This window comes from Falco rusticolus, chromosome 2, assembly GCF_015220075.1.
Source record: "Falco rusticolus isolate bFalRus1 chromosome 2, bFalRus1.pri, whole genome shotgun sequence".
Classification (NCBI taxonomy): domain Eukaryota; kingdom Metazoa; phylum Chordata; class Aves; order Falconiformes; family Falconidae; genus Falco; species Falco rusticolus.
In genome coordinates this window covers 55,740,736-55,761,487 of record NC_051188.1, presented here as the reverse complement: position 1 = coordinate 55,761,487, position 20,752 = coordinate 55,740,736, and the positions used below count along the sequence as shown (strand labels likewise).

Genomic DNA, 20,752 nt, shown 5'->3' with positions numbered 1-20,752 from the left:
CATCTGATGTTAAAGTAGAACTTTAAAATAAATGGAACAAATAGCAATGCCAAAAATCTTATGATCAGTAATCAAGCTTCATAGCTAGCAACCTCCATTACCAAAAGACTAGTTCAGTTCTCACTAGAAAAGGTATCCACACTCTTCCTCTAAAATGCTTTGGCTGTGGAAATGCTAATGTCCATAACTGAAATTTAATAGTAACTCCCATGCTGTATGCCACCTTGTATGCCAGCATTATAGGCATCAAGTAAATTCAAATGTTACTATCTTTAACAAGTATTAAGTCCTACTGCATACAACTTAAACGTGTAGAGTAAGCACAAATCAACAGCTGAAATTAAGGAACTTTATTAATACACAAAAGATGAAAGATACAAAAGAGCTAACCCCAAAACACACATTCCAGCACCAGATAACAATCTTTCTGACAGAGAGTATGGTTTTGCGTCAGCTCCCTTGTAACAGTAGTGAACAGCAATTGACATTTACCCAGAGAGACTGCATAAGCCAGCAACTTAATGAGATTGAATTGAAAATTCTTTCAATGAAGAGAGAGAAAAAGGACAGTAACTTTCTTCTATTTTAGAAGTTTGCGAAAGAGAAAAATAGGCCTGCTGAGGCAAGACAAGGATCTGTAATGATGCAGTACAGGCAAAAAAGGATTAGAGAAATTTCATCTCCCCTCCTCTACAAACACAGTAGGCAAATTGTGCTTAAAATCTTTTCAAAGAAGCAAAATACGAAGAAGAAGGTCTGATAGAAGCTGAGGCAATCAGGCTCAAATCAACGTCCAACTAAGAATCCCATCAAGGTCACAACAAAGCCAGTCACACTGCACTTCTACCAGCTGCTTGAGCACTGCTGGCAAAGCACAGGGTTTCACCCCATGCAGGCACTGCTCATGTCACCTCACACCACTGCTGCCTTTGCACCACCAGCAGCATTCTCATGGCCACAGACTGAACTGGACTTTTCACCAAACCCAAATTAAAGCTTGCCAACTTGCTGAGATCCCACAGGAATGCTTTGGCAGTAACACACAAGGCAAAAGGAGTAACAGACCACCTCTTGGTGGAATGACGAGTTTCCATAGCACAGATAAAAGAGGAAGTTCCTCCCTCCACTCCCTTTTACATAAAGGAACCTGATCTTACAGAAGATATGAACTCTGAATCAGCAGATATTTCACTTACATATCACTATGAGACCAAGGCATGAAAAGTCGCAATAGTATGACTCATTAACGAGTAACACCTTGGTATTATTCTTCTCACAGAGGAAATGATGCACTTATACACACTATAACAGAGTACAACAACTTAAAAAACAAAAAAAAAACCCCATGCAATTGAGAAACTGTAGTGTTAATGGACATTGCTCTTGGGTGGGGCTGTCTCCACATTTCAATTAAAGGATTTTAACCTGCAAAGTTGCTTTAAAATTTATAGACATTTAACTCCTCTGTTTGTTGAAAATGCAGAACACCAAAACAAAACCTCACTCACTAGCTGACTGTAAGAGAGGGACAGTTAATATGCTCTTCACTACCAGTTTAGTATCTCAAACCTGTAGCATCAGTTTCACTGAGGTATCACCCATTTCAAGATTTAATAAATAAAAAAAAAAAGAGACTATTTTAAATGTTGAATTTTTTTATCCACGCTGGATAAATCAACCTTTCAAAGACATACTTCAAAAAAGTTTATAAAGATGAAATCTAATCTTGATGGGATTAGCTACAGGGAATACCTCAAATGATACCACAGTCAAATATAATTGCTTTGATATAGCTGGCTACAGCTAGCTTGCTGAACAGCAATGACTTTGTGGACCTACAGTTTCTTTTATCAAAACCAAAGCATAAATATTCTACTGCATCTCTGCTGGGTCCTGTCCAAACTGCTATATAAAGGTGCCCCAACTTCTGTGACTCATGGAACACAATTTACAAGAAAATGGGTTAATTATGAAGCAAATAGTAGGGGAAAAAAAAAAACCCCACCCAAAGGTATTTCAGCACAAGAGTCGTCTTCCTGAGATACATACCTATAGCCGCATGAAAGTGAGACAAAGCATCTGCTAGCTGTCCAGCAGCCAGTAACTTCTTTCCCATTTCAAGTTGTTTTTCCACTTCTGCATTTATTCCACATTCAGCTCCTTAAAGAAAAACAAAAAGATCAAGGTTCTAAATGACAAGTTTGATTATACTAAATGCATACAGTCATAATACATGTATCACACAGTTCTTGATGTAGAGGCAGAAGTCACATCTTCCTGTACTAAAACAACCTAAGGCCTAACACAAGACACATCTGCCCTGTTCCAAAAAGAAGTCAAAATAAATAAACACTGTAAAGCACCACATTGCAAGGCGGCACCAAACATGCATTTCTATTCCTGTCTATATATTCAGTAACATACCTTTGCACATCAAGCCTTATACATCAATTATAAACACAGTTTGACAAAATACATTTTTAAGTGGGCTTTCAATTTCAAAAGAATCTGGAAAAACACTCCTAATGCACACACAGCAAATATAAAAAGGCTCTAAGTTAAATTTCATTACCCTACTGGTAACTTAGGACTCAATTGAGAGCTGTTAGGTACTTCAGAGATTGGCTTCTGATCTACTGCACTTGTCTCATCTTTATAACTTCCACGGCAAAATGTTTCTTAAGCACATTTATTTTGACATAAATAATTAAAATTCTCACTCCCTTGTCATTTAACCAGTAGTATGAAAATCATACTAAAGTGGTATGCTTTCAAAGTGCCAGTTGTAGTTTAAAGCTAATAAATTGCTGCTGGTCAACCAACAGGGAAAGACTATTGTTGAGAGGAAATGAGCAGCTGTGTGCAAGTACATGCTGTACATCTATTAATTTAGCCACAGAGGTTTTTCATTTGTACTGCTTCTGGCATTCTTCAAATCAGGACAGAATTTCCCTACAACTTAACAGTTTATAACTGTTCAAACTTCCACGCTATAACCAGTTTTCTTTCACTACAAGCATACCCCATGCACAAATTTAAGCAAGGCAATATACAAGGTAAATTACATTGTTTAGAAAACAATGAACTACAATTACTCAGAATCAATTTCTTCCACTTAGGTTTTGTATTGAGCTAATTCAGATAGGCACTGAAAGGTGATTAAATAACAGAGTTTGTAATGAAAGAACAGTAATTTCTGATCACCAGGTCATCAAGATTTTAGAACTAGGACCTCTCAGCACCTGGGATCTTAATTTAATTTTCCTTTCCTATGCAGTAATATAGTTCACAATTCTTTTAATTCCACATTGTAAGAAAATCATTGAGCTGTCTATACCAAAATGAACAAAATGCCCTCTGTATCCACTGGAAACCAAGCTCCACCTGCTAAAAGTTTGACAATAATTCATCAAACTGGGCTGCAATTCAATTTCTTTATAACGATGACAGCAAACAAATTCCTTTAATTACAAAAATTACTATAAAATAAGCTTCACATTTCCAGTCAGTAATTTTTTTAAGTAGATGAAGTTAAAATAGTAATTACTTATCATATAGTCAACTTGGAAATCTTACTAAACTGTGAATTTCAAAATCCATTCTAGGTATGTACAGCTCCGAATAAAATATAAATAGCTCCACTGTAGTGGAAAAGTTTTCTTGACAGTAATTTTTTTTTCACAAGCCGTATTCTACTTCAAGATGGCTTTTATGTGAATGTCCAGCTTTCCAAAAAATGGATGTTCTTTACCATTTTGTTTCTTCTCTAGCTTAAAGCTTTGATCACTGTGTAGTCCAATGTCCTCTAAAATAACAAAGCAAGCATTGGGAAAAAAAAAAACCAAACAACCAAACCAACAACACAACACAACAAAAAACCAACGCAAAACTGGAAAAAACATGACAAATTTCCCTGGCTTTGGAAGTATGTATACTAGCAACAAATCAGGTATCAAACCATAAACAGAATGAAGTATTTAAGGTGAGGTAAAACAAACAAAAAACTCCTAAGCTTCATCCCTTCTGTCTCTCCCCACATATCAATATATGAAATCTTTCAAAACTTGTCAGTTTGAAATGGCATCCTAGAAGTGGGCTGCAAATTACTCTTTGATGAACCTTCCATCCACCTAAATGTGGCATTCAATTTTCAGTCTCATGCATCTGAAGGAGTGTCCTTGTTTCACAGTTTAGTCACATCAGGATAACTTCAAGAATGGATTTTTCACAGTAAGGTGTATCTATACAATTCAGTGTCTTTCATACATATTGTTCAGCACAGTTTTAAAGTTACACAATACTCTAGGCAGGAGAGCCATCTTTTTCCTTGAAAATAATGAAAATAAAGGAAATTAGAAAGGTGACCAGTAGTAGTAAACAAGTAAGTAATAAGAGCAGAAGCAACAAAGATAGAGAAATAAGGCAAGCTGTGAAGGACTGTAGGTTCCCTGCAGAACAAGACTAATTATACCAGACATATTTTAAAACTTGGCTCTGCATGCTGCTGAACATCATGAATTGACGCGGGAACCTCCAGAAGCAGCCTATATAGTCAGGGTAACCCTGATGAAAAGTGACATTCACTGTAACTACTCAGGAACACTAGACTCTGACCTGATAGTTGGGCTATTTATTCATACAGATCTATTGCTTATTCATTTTCTGGCTGTAGGCAAACAATTGCTCTAAATAAACCATGCCACAGTAAACATCTAAAAACCATTAACGTACTCACAGGAGTCTAAGGACCCAAATTCTATGTAACTTTTTTGGGTATCTATTCACTCTCTGGTCTGGGAATGAACACAAGGATTCAATTTTAACCAGAGGAAAAACCAAACCAACCCCACAGAGCTCCTTCCCACAGTCATTAGTGAACTGGATGCCAAAGGCCCAGCACTACAGCTGAAGAAGCTTTGTATGCTCCAGCAAGAAACTATATTTATGCCAGAGATACACAAGTATACTCTCCATTTTTAAAACTTCCAAGTATTTTAATTTGAGTATTATTTCTAAAGCCGGCCTAATTGTTATCTCTTCACCAAGGACCTCAGACAACCACACATAAGAGCCTCAGCTATCAAATAAAGTCAGATATTCTGGATAAATTCAGAGTGTGTAGTCCTAGCACTGGTGCAAGAGTGGAAGAGTCAGAAAAACTAACCAAAACACCCAAACTACTCATAAGTAAGAACTGGTATCAGCCCTGACAACTCGAAGCCAGCCAGAAGGCACGGGAAAGATTAGCAGGTGCAGCTAACCTGTTTTTCCAGTTAAATACACTCACGTCAAAAATTGTAACTTCCTGGTAGGAATTTTGTTTTATTAGAAACACTGGTGCTAATATGTGGGTACTTAAGTATACAAACTTAAACTATATCCTCAAATAACCAATCACATCCACAGTGTAAAAAGCTTAAGAAAGCCCTCCAACTTCAGAATAGTTTCATGAGTTTACATTTGTCTACAGGCTCCTCTTTTTCCCCTGCAGAATTTCCACCAACTTTTTTTTTTTTAAATCTTGTTCCCAAGATGGGTGTCAGGACCATGAAAATAAATAGAATTAGTTCTGTGTACCAGAAACAGAGTTGTTTCAATTACAAAAGAAACATGTATGTCACTAATCTTAATTAGTTATGTGAACTTTTTTTGTTTTTTTAAACACACAAAAACACAATAGAGCTTGATGATTGTCTTGTCACCTGAGTGTCAGATCCTGCTTTGGGAGCATTTTTTTATCAGAATGACCCTATGTTTAGCCTAATAAGTTATACTTGCTGTTACTTTTAAACAGGTTTGGGTTTTGCTTTAATGTGTGATTGCATCTTTGTGAACTGAAATCAAGTAAATATACCCTAAAATAGGAATGTGGCTTTGGTAAGTCCACATGTCCATTAAACCATATACTTGAAATAGGCTGGCAACTCCAAATAAAGAAACCTCATCAGGAACATCACTGCCACAATCTTGGGGGGGGGGGGGGGGGAAGGAGGAGGAAGTATACTTTGACCACAATTATTATTTTTCCTCTAACACTACCAGAATACACATCCAAAAAGCAATTCCACACCACAGTATGTATTTTTACTCTACACAGCATCTTTGCCACAGTATGTTCCTGTTGCCACTTGGCCAGCTGGAGTATTCGCTAGTTTAGTGCAACTGAATTTCTAATGTCAAGCTCAGGTCAGTCTGAAGTCTACAGACTTTGATTACTGACAGCTTCAGTTCCACTTCACACTGCCACTGCTAGTTACAGAACGTTCCTCAGGTGAAACTCTGACTACATGTGCAACCGTATAACCAAGATACAAATTTAACAGGAGCCTGTGAATACAAGTTTGGTCATACAGGTGTTGCTGACAGTGTACTCTGAAAGTAAACACACCACACAAAGTGCAGATAAACTTCTCTGCTGAACTTCAAATACTAACGGTGAGGAAAAAAAACCGACTAAAAAAACCCCCACCAGAACAAAACAAAAACAAATGCAACACAACTGTCAAAAGCCTTAGTGAATTTGAAGGTTTGGCACTAATAATGTCTGTGGCTGAAGAAGACCACTGAAAAAGCCTTTAAAATCGGGAACCGCACAGAATTCATACAGAAGTGAGGAACTCCAAGGCCAGTACAGAACTGGCCAATGCCGTCACACAGGTGCACTGGAGGATGCCACCACATTTTCAAGACTTCACAGCAGCTGGCACCCTATCAGAAGGCCAGGGAAAACTAAGCACACACCAAGCCACCTCCAACAGCACCGCCAGGAATTCAGGTAAAACCAAACAGGTTACAAGCGGCGACGGTGCCCTCATTACGCACGTTTCGCAACAGCCTCAATGAGGCGGCGGCTCCTAGCCCCTTCACACCCTTGCCAGAAATACTGCCCCGCTCAGGCCGTCCGGCGGGAGCTGCGCCGCCGCCATGGCGCTGGCGGCACCGGGGCCTCCCCCCGACCCGGCCCGGCCGGCTCAGGCCGCCGGCTCCCCGCGGGCAGGCCGCAGCCCCGCCGGCTGCGCTCCGCTCTCCACTGGCACCTCGGCCCGGCCACGCCGGCTGCCCCACGGCCCAGGCGGCCACCCCAACACCCTCAGCGGCGCGACCGCCGACGAGAGCACGGCAGGAGGGAGGACGGCCAGGCACCGACTCGCCCTGGTCAGGCACCGCTGCGGGCCCGACGGCAGCCCCCGCCTCAGGCTCACTCGCCTCACACCCCGACTGGCCGAGGAGCACCGCGGCCACCGCCACCGCCCCCACACACCCCCGAGCCGGCCCGCAGCCCGCCGCGCCCCCCTCACCAACCCCACGCACGGCCCCAACAGCACGGCACCCCCTGGAGGGGCGGGCACACCCGCCGGCCCTCACCCTGGTACTGCAGGTCGAAAAGCACGAGCAGTAAGGGCAGCGCGGAGCCCAGGCGGCCGGCGGAGGCCGCGGGAGACACCATCGCCGCCGCCCCCCCGACGCCTGCGGCGACAGTGGCAGCGCCCCGGGCCAACGGCTCCAACTTCTCCGGGGTGGGTCGTGGGCGCCCCTGATTGGCCACGCCGCGCGCGCCCGCCCCTCGCGCTGGCCGAACACCGCCCTGAGCGGCGGGGGGGCGGGGCGGGGCAGGGCAGGGCGGGGCGCGCTCCGCGCCTGCGCGCCGCGGGGTCGGTCCGGGGCCGCTACTGCGCCTGCGCGCATGGGCGGGGTCCCGCTGCCGCGCGTGCGCAGGCAGGCGGAGCGCGCTTCCCTGACGGGAAATGGCGGCGCGGGCTGGCGACCCGGGTCGGGCGCTGGGCTCCAGGCCTCCAGCGGGTGGGGAAACCCGGCGTGTGCTCGTCTGCCGCCGCGTTTTATGTCGCGTCTCCTTGCCAGCCCCTCCTCCAGCGCCCGGGCTTCTCCTGAGGCCACGAGGGCTTCGTTCCAGGCCTGGGTTCAGCCTGTGTGAGGGGGCTGTGCAGGGAGTGGCAGGCCTGGGGAAGGACGGGGGCCGAAAGGGCTGGCGGCGGGGCTTATGCGCTTAACACTCCTGATGTGAAGGGCCACCTCTTGGGGTGTGATGTTGCTGTTATCCTTCATTTTTCGAAGACAGTATATCTGGAATGCCCAAATTGTAGAAAAATGGGGCAGTAGCCACGAGTAAGTTGATACTGGTTATTCACTGCTGGGTCTGACCTAGCCAGCGAGCAGGGGAAGGCAAGTACTATTGCGAACTGTGCCCAGTTGTCCCCAGGACATTGTCCTGTTTTCCACTGAGAGCAAAGGCAACATAGTCAGTGTGGCCTTAACCATGTGCAGACTTCCAGGCATGACAAGTATAAAGGAATTTACCAGCCTGCAGAAAAACTAGTGATGTGATTCAACACAGCACAGTGTTTTCATGCTAAAAGTTTGTACCGGATCTGTAAACTGAAAGCAAAGCCTATGTTAGATAGCCTGTAATCTAATGTGTATTTTTGGAGATCTTTTCCTTCTTTTCATAATGAAAATACAGTATACCACAGAAAAACTTAACTCTGTATGCACCTAGTTGTTCATTGTTTCAAATTACCTGACTGGTAGTGTTGGATATACAACCTACACCAGGGGCATATTATATGTTATACCCCATCAGTGTTAAATAAGAGTCATGTTCTCGGGGAGGCAGGGAATGTGCCAAGAAAGTAAAAAACTTGAGACCTGAAGTCTGATTTGGCAACCACAGAAATTTCTTTTTTCATTTAGCAGGTATAGTCACATTACCCTTCTCACCATAGATGGTATAATTTATAAGCTTTCTTGAAAGATCAGGCTAAAAAAAAGAAAATGAAGTTACCCCTTTTCAATGTTTCATTTCAAAGATGACGCTTCAAAGTTAACACCTTAAAATCTGACCTGCAGAAGACGTGCAGAATTAAGAACTTGAAGTAATATAAGAAGTGATAGATGTGAAATGAATAATTGATGATGTTCTAAAGATATCAGCATGAAGAAGAACATGACAACTCTATAGCACTATAGATAAGACAAAATATGAAAGCCTAAAACTGAACCGAGCAGAATGCAGTCATTATTAGAGTTAATTAATTCATTTGATTTATCGGAGGGAAAAAGTATTAGACCAAAGCCAGATAAACTGAATATGAAAGAAGAATTTACACCTCCAGCCCCCTAAGATAACTGAAGATAATACTAGAGATGATGAAATAATTAATGGGTCCTTAATAACAAGATAAGGATAAAACAATCTGGAGAAAACTCGGTACCTCATACTGGAACACTAATTCAGACATCAAATCCCTGAAAGCAAGATGAATGTAGTATGGCTAAAGGATCCAACTGTCATTTTGAGTAGATGCTTAACAAACCCTTGGTCCTTGACCTTGTCGCTGAAATACTGAGCCAAGGTCAGCATTACAGGCTGACAGTAGTGTAAAAAACGGTAATGTGAACACTACATAATGATCTGCTCAAAGAGAAAGCATTTATCATTGTCGCTCTGTGCTAGAAATGCCACCAGGTACACAGAATTGCACAGTAATTCTTGAAAGAGACCATAAACCATGAAGGACAATTCTTGATTATCATAGATCACCAAACATAAATTCATAGAATGGTTTGGGTTCCAAGGAATCTTAAAGATCATTTAGTTCCAATCCCCTGCCATGGGCCGGGACATCTGCCACTAGACCAGGCTGTTCAGAGCTCCATCCAACCTGGGCCCCAACACTTCCAGGGATGGGGCATCCCCAGCTTCTCTGGGCAACCTGTTCCAGTGCCTCACCACCCTCACAGTGAGGAATTTCTTCCTCAGATCTAATTTAAATCTACCCTCTCTCAGTTTAAAGCCATCACCCCTTGTTCTATCGCTACAAGCCCTTGTAAAAAGTCCCTCTCCAGCTTTCTTGTAGGCCCCCTTTAGCTACTGGAAGGTGCTATAAGGTCTCCCTGGAGCCTTCTCTTCTCCAGGCTGCACAACCCCAACTCTCTCAGCCTGTCTTCACAGGAGAGGTGCTCCAGCCCTCTGATCATCTTTGTGGCCCTTCTCTGGACTCGCTCCAACAGGTCCATGTCCTTTTTATGTTGGGGGCTCTAGAGCTGAAGGCAGGACTCCAGGTGGGATCTCACAAGAGCAGAGTAGAGGGGACAATTGCCTTAACCTGCTGGCCTCGCTTCTTTTGATGCAGCCCAGGGTTCAGTTGGCTTTCTGGGCTTCAAGTGCACTTTGCCAGCTCATGTTGAGCTTCTTGTTGGTGTGTTCAACACCACACCAAAATCTTTCTCAACAGAGCTGCTCTCAATCCATTCTCTGCCCAGCCTGTATTGATACTGGGGGTTGCCCTGACCCAGGTACAGGACCTTGTACCTTGTTGAATTCCATGAGCTCGGGCCCACCTCTCAAGCCTGTCAGTGCCTCTGGATGGCATCCCTTCCCTCCAGTGTGTTGATCACAGCACACACCTTGGTGTCATTGATCATACATTATTTAGATATTAAGTATAGACCTGGGAGAAAAAGTTCTTTAACATCATATTCCCTTGTGCAATTTCAGAAACAGAAGAGGAGAAAAACCGAAAGAACAAAAGCATATGACATGCCAACATTGTATTTTAGAATTTGAAAAATAGCAATACAGCCGCAGTGCAAAAAGATTTTCAAAGGGTTTCACCAAAATTAGGCTAGTATCAGAAACAAGTTTCTTCAGCAGTCTTGAGTTTTGGAGTGAAAGGGTGGATAAAGACTACACTGATGTTCAAAGTGCTCAAAAGAGGAAAACCAAGGAATTTTCTCCGAATTACTGCTGGTAATATATACAGTAACAGCAGGAGGCAGCAGTTAGCAAGGAATGACTGCTTCTAATAGAGACAGTGAACTGAATAAGGTGATCTGTGGTGGGGAGTTAAATCTGTAGCTTCTATTTATTAACCGAGAAACCTTCTCAGATATAATACAGTAAGAAGTCTGTATTAGATGTGACAATACACAGGGTCCTGGAAGGACCCTTGTATGCTTGGCAATACATTTTAATTAATAATCTTGATTCCACAACCACCCAAACAAAACAAAGTTTCCTGATACAAGAAAAGAAGCAATATAGCAGGCTGTTATGTTGCCTGCACAGTCAAGTATGAAAATAAAGGAAGAGGCAAGAGAGGATGATAACACAGAGATACTATTCTCAGGGCTTCTTCTTGTAAAAGATCTCTCAGACCTTACACCTTGTTTTTATGTTCACTTATGTGCATCCCTATCAGAAACTTGGTTGTGTTGGAACTAAATTAAATAGTAGTGTACCTCCGGTTAACATGGGATTACTGTTTATATAACCACATATTTTGGTAATTTCACATTTGGTTGGTGTTCATAGGAGAGGACTTTAAGGGAAATTCCTTTTTCTGGGCTCCTTTTGCAATAAATGGAAGCAGAAGGGCTCCTAAAAGCTGGTGTTTATGCATGGACTTGAAAGGGAGTGTGAGGGACCAGGCTTGTTTAAGGCAAGGCTAGCCTCTCTTAACACTTTCCCCTCTGTATGTCCTAACAAAATTCTGCACATATGTCTGTCATATCTCTGATGGGAGAGGTACATTTCTGGTGTGGAATTATTTAGCCTTCTGTATTGTGGCCTTGACTGTAGATGCTATATAAAAATACTAGCTACTACCTCCTATGTATACTGCTATAAATATGCTTTACATAGCCCATTTGGTCTCATTTATTTTAAGCTTCTTGTAATATAGGTCCTAAAGTCTGTTTTATTCACTAAGCTATATCACTGATTAATTTATCAACAGGGCTGCATTATATGTAGGACAGAAATTGGAAAAGGGAAATTAGACATCAGTGTTTCTTTACACAAATTTATTTAAAATTTATTTTAAGCAGGGGAATTATGTCTGCAACTTTTCTCACTAGTCACAGTAGCAACAACAAACTCCAAACATCTCAAAATGCATCCACTATCTGCTGCCTAACTTTAACTTTCTGATATAATGTAGCGTCAAAGGGAAGGCGGTATTTGGAACCCAGTTTTACACTTGACCTTGACATTTTAGTGTCCCAATTAGTTAGCAGATAATTTGGTGGGGGTTTTTTGTTGTTGCTTGGACCAGAAAAAGTCTAGAAATAATTCAGATTAAAACCTAACTTCAATTTGAAACAATGCAACCCAACCAGTATTTTTTTCAAGTATTGTGATTTAATATAATTCACTTTTGTTCATTTGGGGGGGTGGGTGTTGCAGCACTATCAAAACTAGCCAGCTGCAGCAAGGTCTCTACCATCACACACCAAATTAACTTCAATAAATAGTTCCTGCATCTTGCCCCAGCACAGCCACCAATCCCCCACAAGGTCTCAAAGGTCCATCATCATGAACATCAAAGGTTCATGCTGTTTCTTCATACTCTTCAGGCCAGTCCTTCTGCTGCCTTCACCCTGTCTCTCCTACATCTAGGGCACTCTTCCTCCACCCTCTTGCTTCTTCCAAGTCTCTCTTCATCCAGTGCTCCTCTTCATACAGTCCTTACAGCTATTTAACTACTTAGCAGGAACCAGCCACAGCTGCATGTTATCCACATCAGCCAGCCTGCTGCCCCTGCAGCCAGCCCACAGCTGTATATTATCAATGTTAATTAACCTGCCTTCATTCCTCTACAGGGAGGAGTCTTGATAGAAAGCAAAATGTTTCGTTTATTATGAAAACACACCCCTTTTAAAACATTTATTTTAATTATTAAGGCATAGAACATTTTCCAATTAGAATGCTACTCTGAAAGTCAAAAAACTTTGCTTCAAACATTAAAATACCGTTATATTTCTGAAGTAAAGCATTCTGGTTTGAAAATACATGGAAAATTTTAACATTAATGAACTCTCCTCTTTTTTTGATTGAAGCAATTTATGAAATTCATCTAGTTTTGATTTCCCTGAAACTGTTTTTAGTTTACCTATCATTCATTACAAATATTTTTCTCAGCTCCCAAATTTCAAACCTACATGATAACTGCAAGCTGTTTGTTTCTCACTTGATGTTAAAAACTGTGAAAAATATAATTGACAAAGTACAGTGCTGTCACTGCAGGTATTCATTCCTATCTTACGTCCTACCAAAACCCAAGGTCAGAAAATCTCACATCTGAGAATTTAGAAGTTAAGTGTCTGTGTGTGCAACCTTACCTCTGCCTGCTCTAGCAGACACCTTTGTAATCTTCCTTCCTAAGCAGAAGTTTCCAGCATCTCTTAAGCAATTATTCAAGGCATTCAGCAACAGAATACCCCTCATACACATTTTTACAAGCATGTAAGCTATTGGCAAGTGATGCCATCTAACATGCTCTTTTATGCACCCACCTCCAAATCAACAGACTTCATTTATCCTCTAACTGCTCACAGTCAAAAAAGCAGCCGTATTCACCTTGCTGGTACATCAGTGATGGCCTGAGGAACGGAGGCATCTTGCATCTCTTTTATGACCAGACACCAAGCAGAGATCATCTATATATAAATACATTGCCTCTCCTCACACTCACAGGTTTTCTCCAGCTAATCCTTCTTGCCATTCAGTACAGCACCCTGCAGATGAGTGCAACCTCAACAAAGAAGGAAGACAACAAAGAGCTCCCCTGCATCCTGCAGAGTGGCCGGTACATTAAATCTTCATTTCCTTGTTTTCAGAAAGAGTTTTGCAGAATCCAGGATTCTGGGAAGTCCTGAAGGGGCACAAAGTCTTAAGGCATGCCCTTAAATTTTTAGTATCAGGATTGACAATATTTGGGGAAAAAAAAGGAAAGAGGAAACAGATTGCCCTTGTATGCTTTGCAACTGAGCTTCTGAGAGATAGCGTTCATTTTCCTTTTTCATACAGTTTTTCTCTTGCCCACAAAAATGACTGTGTCCCAGTTGGTGCAAAAGTGCAATGTAGTTGCTAAAAAAAGAACAAATATCTAATGTATGCCATTAAGAATTCTTCTAGAGGTTGCTAAGTGTTAGTTAAAAACTAAGTCCTTGATTCAGTTTCAGTGTTCAGTGATCTTCCTATTGTTCCAATTATATCAACAGTTTCTAAATAAAGAAATACCACATGTCAGATCATGGACAGTGGATGTTTTTCTGAGTGCAAACCTGAGCTTGGATGAGTGGAGCTCAGTGGGTGAACCCCATGGGTTGGAAGAGGGAATCTACCTTGCCCAGAGCTGCAAACCACCTGGAAGCAGTGCAGATATGATTCCCGCTTCAGTGTTGTGTCCCAGCTTCAACAACAGGGCTCTGGGGAATGTGGACCATTTAGTTAGAACAGAGAGCAAGCCAGGTTGAGGCTGACATCACTTTAGTTGCTCTGCTGAGTATCTACAGAGGCTTCTGGTCAAACTGCGTTTGGCAAAGGAATGGCTGGAGCCAAGAGGAATTACAGTCATCCTACCTGAGGTCCTGCCTGCAGCCTTCCCTCTCCTCATCACGCAGAGGTATGTAGTGTGTGCCCGGAGACTCTTGGCCACGTGTAAATTATGACAAGTTAGGAAAGTATCCCTGTGCTGAAACTATGGTACCTGCAATTACCTTATTGTTCACATACTGGGAAAGAACTTAATGAGAAGGCAAAAAGTCGTCAGAAATGAGACAGCAATTTCAGGTTACACTCGCCCAAGTGAGTAAGTTTCACAATGCTCTTCTTGGTGTATGACTGAGGTGTTCACCACAAATAAGACAGGCAGCTTGCTATTACAATAATACTCATATAAAGCAGATGAAATTCACAATCACTGTGTTTGCAGACATTTCTTTAGAGTTGAATTCTGTTAGGGAGGAAGGGAGATAAATTAACTGTGTGGCCATCTTCATAAATCCAGCTAGACTTGTTACATGAAGACTAACCTTTAAAAGAAACTGGCTTACTTGAAGAAAAGAAGATTTAGTCAGAGAAGAGTCTGAAGTACCCAAACTTGAAAATAAACTTCGTTAAAATCCATGGGGCTGTATCTCTTCAAACTGCTTAACCACAGCTGGTGGTGTGTGTTGGAACAAAGGAGGTGGCACAGAGGAGACAGGAGAGTGGCTCATCCTACCTTTCTTTTCTTTTAAATGCTTTGTTCTCCCATGATAAAAATATATATTTAAATGATTTCATCAGGTAAACTAAGTGATGGAAAAATTGAATGGACAGAAGTATTGTAGGCATTGAAATTGAAAAATGTGCTATGAGGGTAGTTGGTAGGGAGGAAAAGATTAAATAATCTGAGAATCTGGCTAGACTCATCATTATACCTGTACCATGCTACTCAAGTCAACTTTCCACCAGAGTTAATGATTACTGGTATGTGTCACTCTGAGGGTGCTGTAGAAGAAAGATTACTGAAGAGTCTGTTTCTCAGTTCCCAAGACACTTTTCCCACCTGCCCTCTCAAATTAAAACATCTTGTAGAACATGTATGGTATCCTCCCTCCATTCCGCAAAGCACACAGATATTTTTTTTCACTTAAGGCATTGCATCAGGGCCCTGAGGGCACCACCAGGCCTGCCTGTCCTCACCCAGCCTCCCCACACCTGCCCCGGGCCCGGAACCCCCTGTCAGCCCCCCAGGGCTGTCAGCCCCTGCCCCAGGGATGCTGCAGCAGAGCCAGCCTCCAGCTCCCCACAGCCCTGCCCGGCCCAGCCATGGGCCCCACTGAGCCCCAGCCCAGCCCTGTCCCCATGGCGGTGCCCGATGCCTACGGATGGGGCTGCCCCAGCGCCCCCACCCCCCGCTGGCTGCCCTGCTCCTGGCTAGGGGGTAGGATGGGCCCGGGCTGCCGGGTCCCTGCCCTGACACTCCATGGGGAGCAGCCAGCCCACACTGTGCCTTGACACCCCTGCTACCCATGGTGTTTCCCAAAAAGCCATCGTATTTCACTCCGCAATCAGAATAATCTCTCGGGTTTTGTGTTCTCCAGTTGCAGATACCCTCTGTAAGCCTCACAAATCAGTACCCTAGGTTTACTTCTTGCACATTAACTCACTTTCCTCATCCCATCTTAATTCTTCTTTAGCTCTTCTCACCAGCTTTCCATAAAAATCTTTCTATTTACAAACCTCAGTTCTCCCCTACTCGTTTTTCCTGAATTCTACCAAAAAAAAACCCCATATTCATCATTGCACTGTGTCAACAGAACACGGTTAATTGTCCTAGAACAACAGATCGTAGTTTCATAATGGTTTCATAAAACCATCACATGCACAAACTACGTCTAGAGGACTCTGTTAATTGCCAGAGTCCTCTACTTAATGTGCAGGACTTAAGTAGCAACATAGACTTGACATTATTTGATAAACTTGGATCACAAACTGGGAATGATCTTTATTTAAGCCATTCCCTGCAGTAGGCTGTTATGTGGAAAACAATGCGTTAGTGCACAATGATGAGATGTACAGGTTAGAAAAAGAAAAGTGTATAAAATTCGAAGTGTGACTGGGTAAAAGAAGCTGGGAATAAAACAATACAAGTGGAAGAAAAGGCTTTGAGTTAGGACTATAAAAAGCCTTAAGTGCCTCAATGCAAATTTAGATTCCTAAAATACCCATCCAGCTATCATCTGTTACTGTAATGTCATGGTTTGACCCCATCTGGTAACTAAGCCCCACGCAGCCGCTTGCACACTCCTGGCTCTACCGAAAGGGATGGGGAGGAGAATTGGAAAGGAATGTAAAACTCGAGGGTTGAGATAAGAACAATTTAATAACTGAAATAAAATAAAACAGAAAAAAATTAATAACAACAATAATAAACAGTTATAATGAAAAGAGGGAGAAGGGGAGAGGAATGATATCCAAAGGGAAGGGAGGAAAGAAACCAAGTGATGCACACCACAACTGCTCACCACCCGCTGACCGATGCCCAGCCAGTCCCCAAGCAGCGATTGGCCGCCCCAGCCAGCTCCCCCCAGTTTATATACTCAGCATGACGTCCCCTGGTATGGAATACCTCTTTGGCTAGTTGTATCCCTTCCCAGTTTCTTGTGCCCCTCCAGCTCTCTTGCTGGCAGGGCTGAAGAAACTAAAAATGTCCTTGACTTAGTATAAACATTACCTAGCGACAACTAAAACCATCAGTGTGCTATCCACATTGCTCTCACCCCAAATCCAAAACACAGCACTGTACCAACTACTAAGAACATAACTAACTCTATCCCAGCTGAAACCAGGACAGTATCCACCCTTACTCCATACCATTTACGTCATGCTTTATTTTCCAATACGTCACCACCTTTCCTGTCTTTTAACATCAATATGGAGATATCATTCCCTTAGTCTATGGACCATCCTTCTAAAGTCTGTTGAGTTCATTTAGTCCCTGATGTTGGGCTCCAGATGTTATAACAATCTTTCAGGGCATGGAAGATGGTACAAGGTGTTGAATCATTGCATCTTGAAGCCAGTTCTGATTCTGCTACGGCTGCGCTGATCTGGCTACACCAAAGTCATTCTTCATTGGTGTGGCAATTGAGAGTCAGGTTCACATCATCAAATCCAAAGGGGTAGAGATGGGTGCCACAAGGCACCCAGTGTACTAATAGGCATATAGAAGTGACAATACACGATATTATGTAACAATTAACATCCCACAATTCACTGGCTATTTTCAACCAAAATCAAATTCCCTTAAGGCACACATCGAACTTCCCCATCCTCCCACATTACCCACCAAGTGCTCCTGAGTTCTTGAGCAAAAGCAATCCCACAAATGGGTTTGCCTTTGCCTGAGGCAGGAATGACCCAGACTGTTTTCCCATGCATATTTTTAAGGTGCACAACAGGAACTTTATCCACTTCTACAGTATGTAAAAGGGTTGTTTGGGCAGAGCTCGGTCAGCTGGCAGATCCTCTGGTGTTGACTAACCAAGTAGCCTTTGCTAGGTGTGTATCCCAATGTTTGAAAGTTCCACCACCCATTGGTCTCAGTGTAGTCTTTAACAGCCTGTTACATCATTCAATTTTCCCAGAGGCTGGTGCATGATAGGGGATGCGATACGCCCACTCAATGCCACGCTCTTTGGCCCAAGTGTCTAGGAGGTTGTTTCGGAACTGAGTTCCACTGTCTGATTCAATTCTTTCTGGGGTGCCATGTCGCCACAAGACCTGTCTTTCAAGGCCCAGGATAGTGTTTCAGACAGTGGCACGGGGCATGGGGTATGTTTCCAGCCATCCAGTGGTTGCTTCCTCCACTGTAAGCACATGGTGCTGGCCGTGGCGGGTCTGTGGGAGAGTAATATAGTCAATCTGCCAGGCCTCCCCAGATTTATATTTTAGCCATCGTCCTCCATACCAAAGAGACTTTGACCACTTGGCTTGCTTATTCGCAGTGCGCATTTCACATTCATGGATTACCTGTGCAGTAGTGTCCATGGCTAGGCCCACCCCTTGATCCTGGGCCCATCTATATGTTGTATCTCTTCCTTGATGGCCTGCTTCATCCTTCTTTACTAAACGAGCTGCTTTCCATTTCCATTTCTTCTTCTGCATAGGGGCAATGGATACTGACATGGGTTGGTCTTCTGTATCACTCGTTGCAGGGGCTGAGGTAGCTGCAGTGCCCACCACAGGGGCTGGAGCAGCTGTTCTTTCTGCCAAGGAGGCTAGAGCAGGTACAATTAGTTGCTTAATTGTCCACTAGGTCCAGGAGGTGAAAACCGTATTCACTATTCCTAGCAATAAGATCAGGACCTGTGCTATAGTGGTTCCAACAGTCCAAAGATACTCAGAATTTCCAAAAATCTTAAATTCCTCAGTCATTAGCCCTGGGGAGAAGGGGTGTGTGTGGACCCCACCCACAGGCTGGCCCTCCAGAAAATCAAAGCCCTCAATACAGTTGTTGTCATTCCCCACCAGGGACCACCCGATGCACAGGGGCAACAACACCACATATACAGACCAGATTAGCTTTACAACCAGCGAGTGCATCATGTCGTAAACCAGTACTATATACTACAGCACTATGATAACTTTAGCCCAGGTCCCAAGGACAACAAACAGCACAACAGGAAGCACATACTTCAAGCGAAGTAGATAACGCAACCCTAAGACCATTAGCAACTTTAAGAGCAGAGAAATCAGCATAAGTGACCAGTGAATATTAAACCAATACAATGAATACCGACAACAGGTTTTTTCTAACACAGCCTGATAAGACCCATCGTTATCTCAATCCTTCGAGCCCCACTTGGGTGCCAAAAAGGGCTGTTGTGGTTTAACCCAGCTGGTAACTAAGCCCCACGCAGCCGCTCGCTCACTCCCCCTCACCCAGAGGGATGGGGAGGAAAATAGGGAAGGAATGTAAAACTGAAAGGTTGAGATAAGAACAATTTAATAACTGAAATAAAATAAAACAAAACTAATAATAATAATAACAATAATAAACAGTTATAATGGAGGGAGAAGGGGAGAGGAATGATATCCAAAGGGAAGGGAGGAAAGAAACCAAGTGATGCACACCACAACCGCTCACCACCCGCTGACCGATGCCCAGCCAGTCCCCAAGCAGCGATCGGCCGCCCCAGCCAGCTCCCCCCAGTTTATATACTCAGCATGACGTCCCATGGTATGGAATACCTCTTTGGCTAGTTCAGGTCAGCTGTCCCAACTGTGTCCCCTCCCAGTTTCTTGTACCCCTCCAGCCTTCTCGCTGGCAGGGCCTGAGAAATTGGAAAAGTCCTTGACTCAGTATAAACATTACCCAGCGACAACTAAAACCATCAGTGTGCTATCCACATTGCTCTCACCCCAAATCCAAAACACAGCACTGCACCCACTACTAAGAACAAAACTAACTCTATTCCAGCTGAAACCAGGACATGTGAAAAAAGGTCGGCATCTACCTGGAGAAGCTGGTATTTCACTGTCCTCTAGGGACCTAAAGAAAAAAATGCACCATTCTGCCTGAAAATGCTCAAAGCACCATGTCTTTGAGAAACAAGCTGCCAAGGGTCTTTTTCAGTGCTTCATGGTGTGCATAAGCTGGGCATAACTTAAGCTAGTTCACCAGAGGAGCAAATCTCATGTGTTCTCACAATACAGCTGTTAAATGTGATGGTGACTGAACTTCAGAAGCAGGCCAACAGAGAGTGTTTATCATCTCTCAAGGCAGCAGTCCATGGGGTACATCACCTGTGCAGCTGGGTATGAGCTGGAACCTTCTTGGCAGATGTAGGTGCATGTTGGATTTATGGTGATTGCATACCACTGCCTGTTTGTGCATGAGCAGTAAGCACCTGCCTGCTCCAGCCAGACTGCTGGCTGTCCTAAACCTCCTGCATCAAGTCATGCTGACTGGGAAAAGTTATAACGTTCTTGGTCTTCTCCTAGTAAATCCATGCACGTTTTAGGAGAGTACTTTTGTCACCAAGCTATACGATATGAGGAGGGGAGGAACCAGGCACTAATGTGGGTTAAAGAATACCTGCTCTTGCCAAGTGAGGCTGTACCACTTACAGCAAGTAATTAAAGATTAATCAACCTCAGGAAAGAAGTAAGAGGGAAAGAATGAGACTCTGTGTAGCAGACAGGGTAATGGCCCTCCCCTCACAGAACAGGAAACTTGGTTCTAGCTCTCATTCTAAGGGCTGCTTGTATATTTTATATTAAGCAGATCCTAGAATAAGTGACCAAGACCCAAGAGTTTCTGCACACCTCCTACACACCTTCCTTTACCAACTGACCAGAATCATCAACATTTTCTCACCCAGTTAGTATTTACTTTGATGCAACAAACGGCTTCGGCAAGAGATCCTTAGAAAGCATGCTGAACAAACTATGGTGTTG

General features: G+C 43.2%; 1 protein-coding gene across 1 annotated transcript in view; it reads right to left on the bottom strand.

Moving 5' to 3' along the window:
- The window catches only part of DNAJC3 (DnaJ heat shock protein family (Hsp40) member C3), a 31,806-nt gene extending 24,282 nt beyond the window's left edge, over positions 1–7,524 (bottom strand). The window contains exons 1-2 of the mRNA XM_037377848.1: positions 7,366–7,524; positions 2,050–2,160 (exon numbers count right to left, since the gene is read on the bottom strand). Of these exons, the coding sequence (XP_037233745.1) occupies positions 2,050–2,160; positions 7,366–7,447 (193 nt within the window). The 5' untranslated portion in view covers positions 7,448–7,524. The remainder of the gene's footprint in view (positions 1–2,049; positions 2,161–7,365) is intronic.
- Between the last annotated feature and the right edge of the window lie 13,228 nt (positions 7,525–20,752).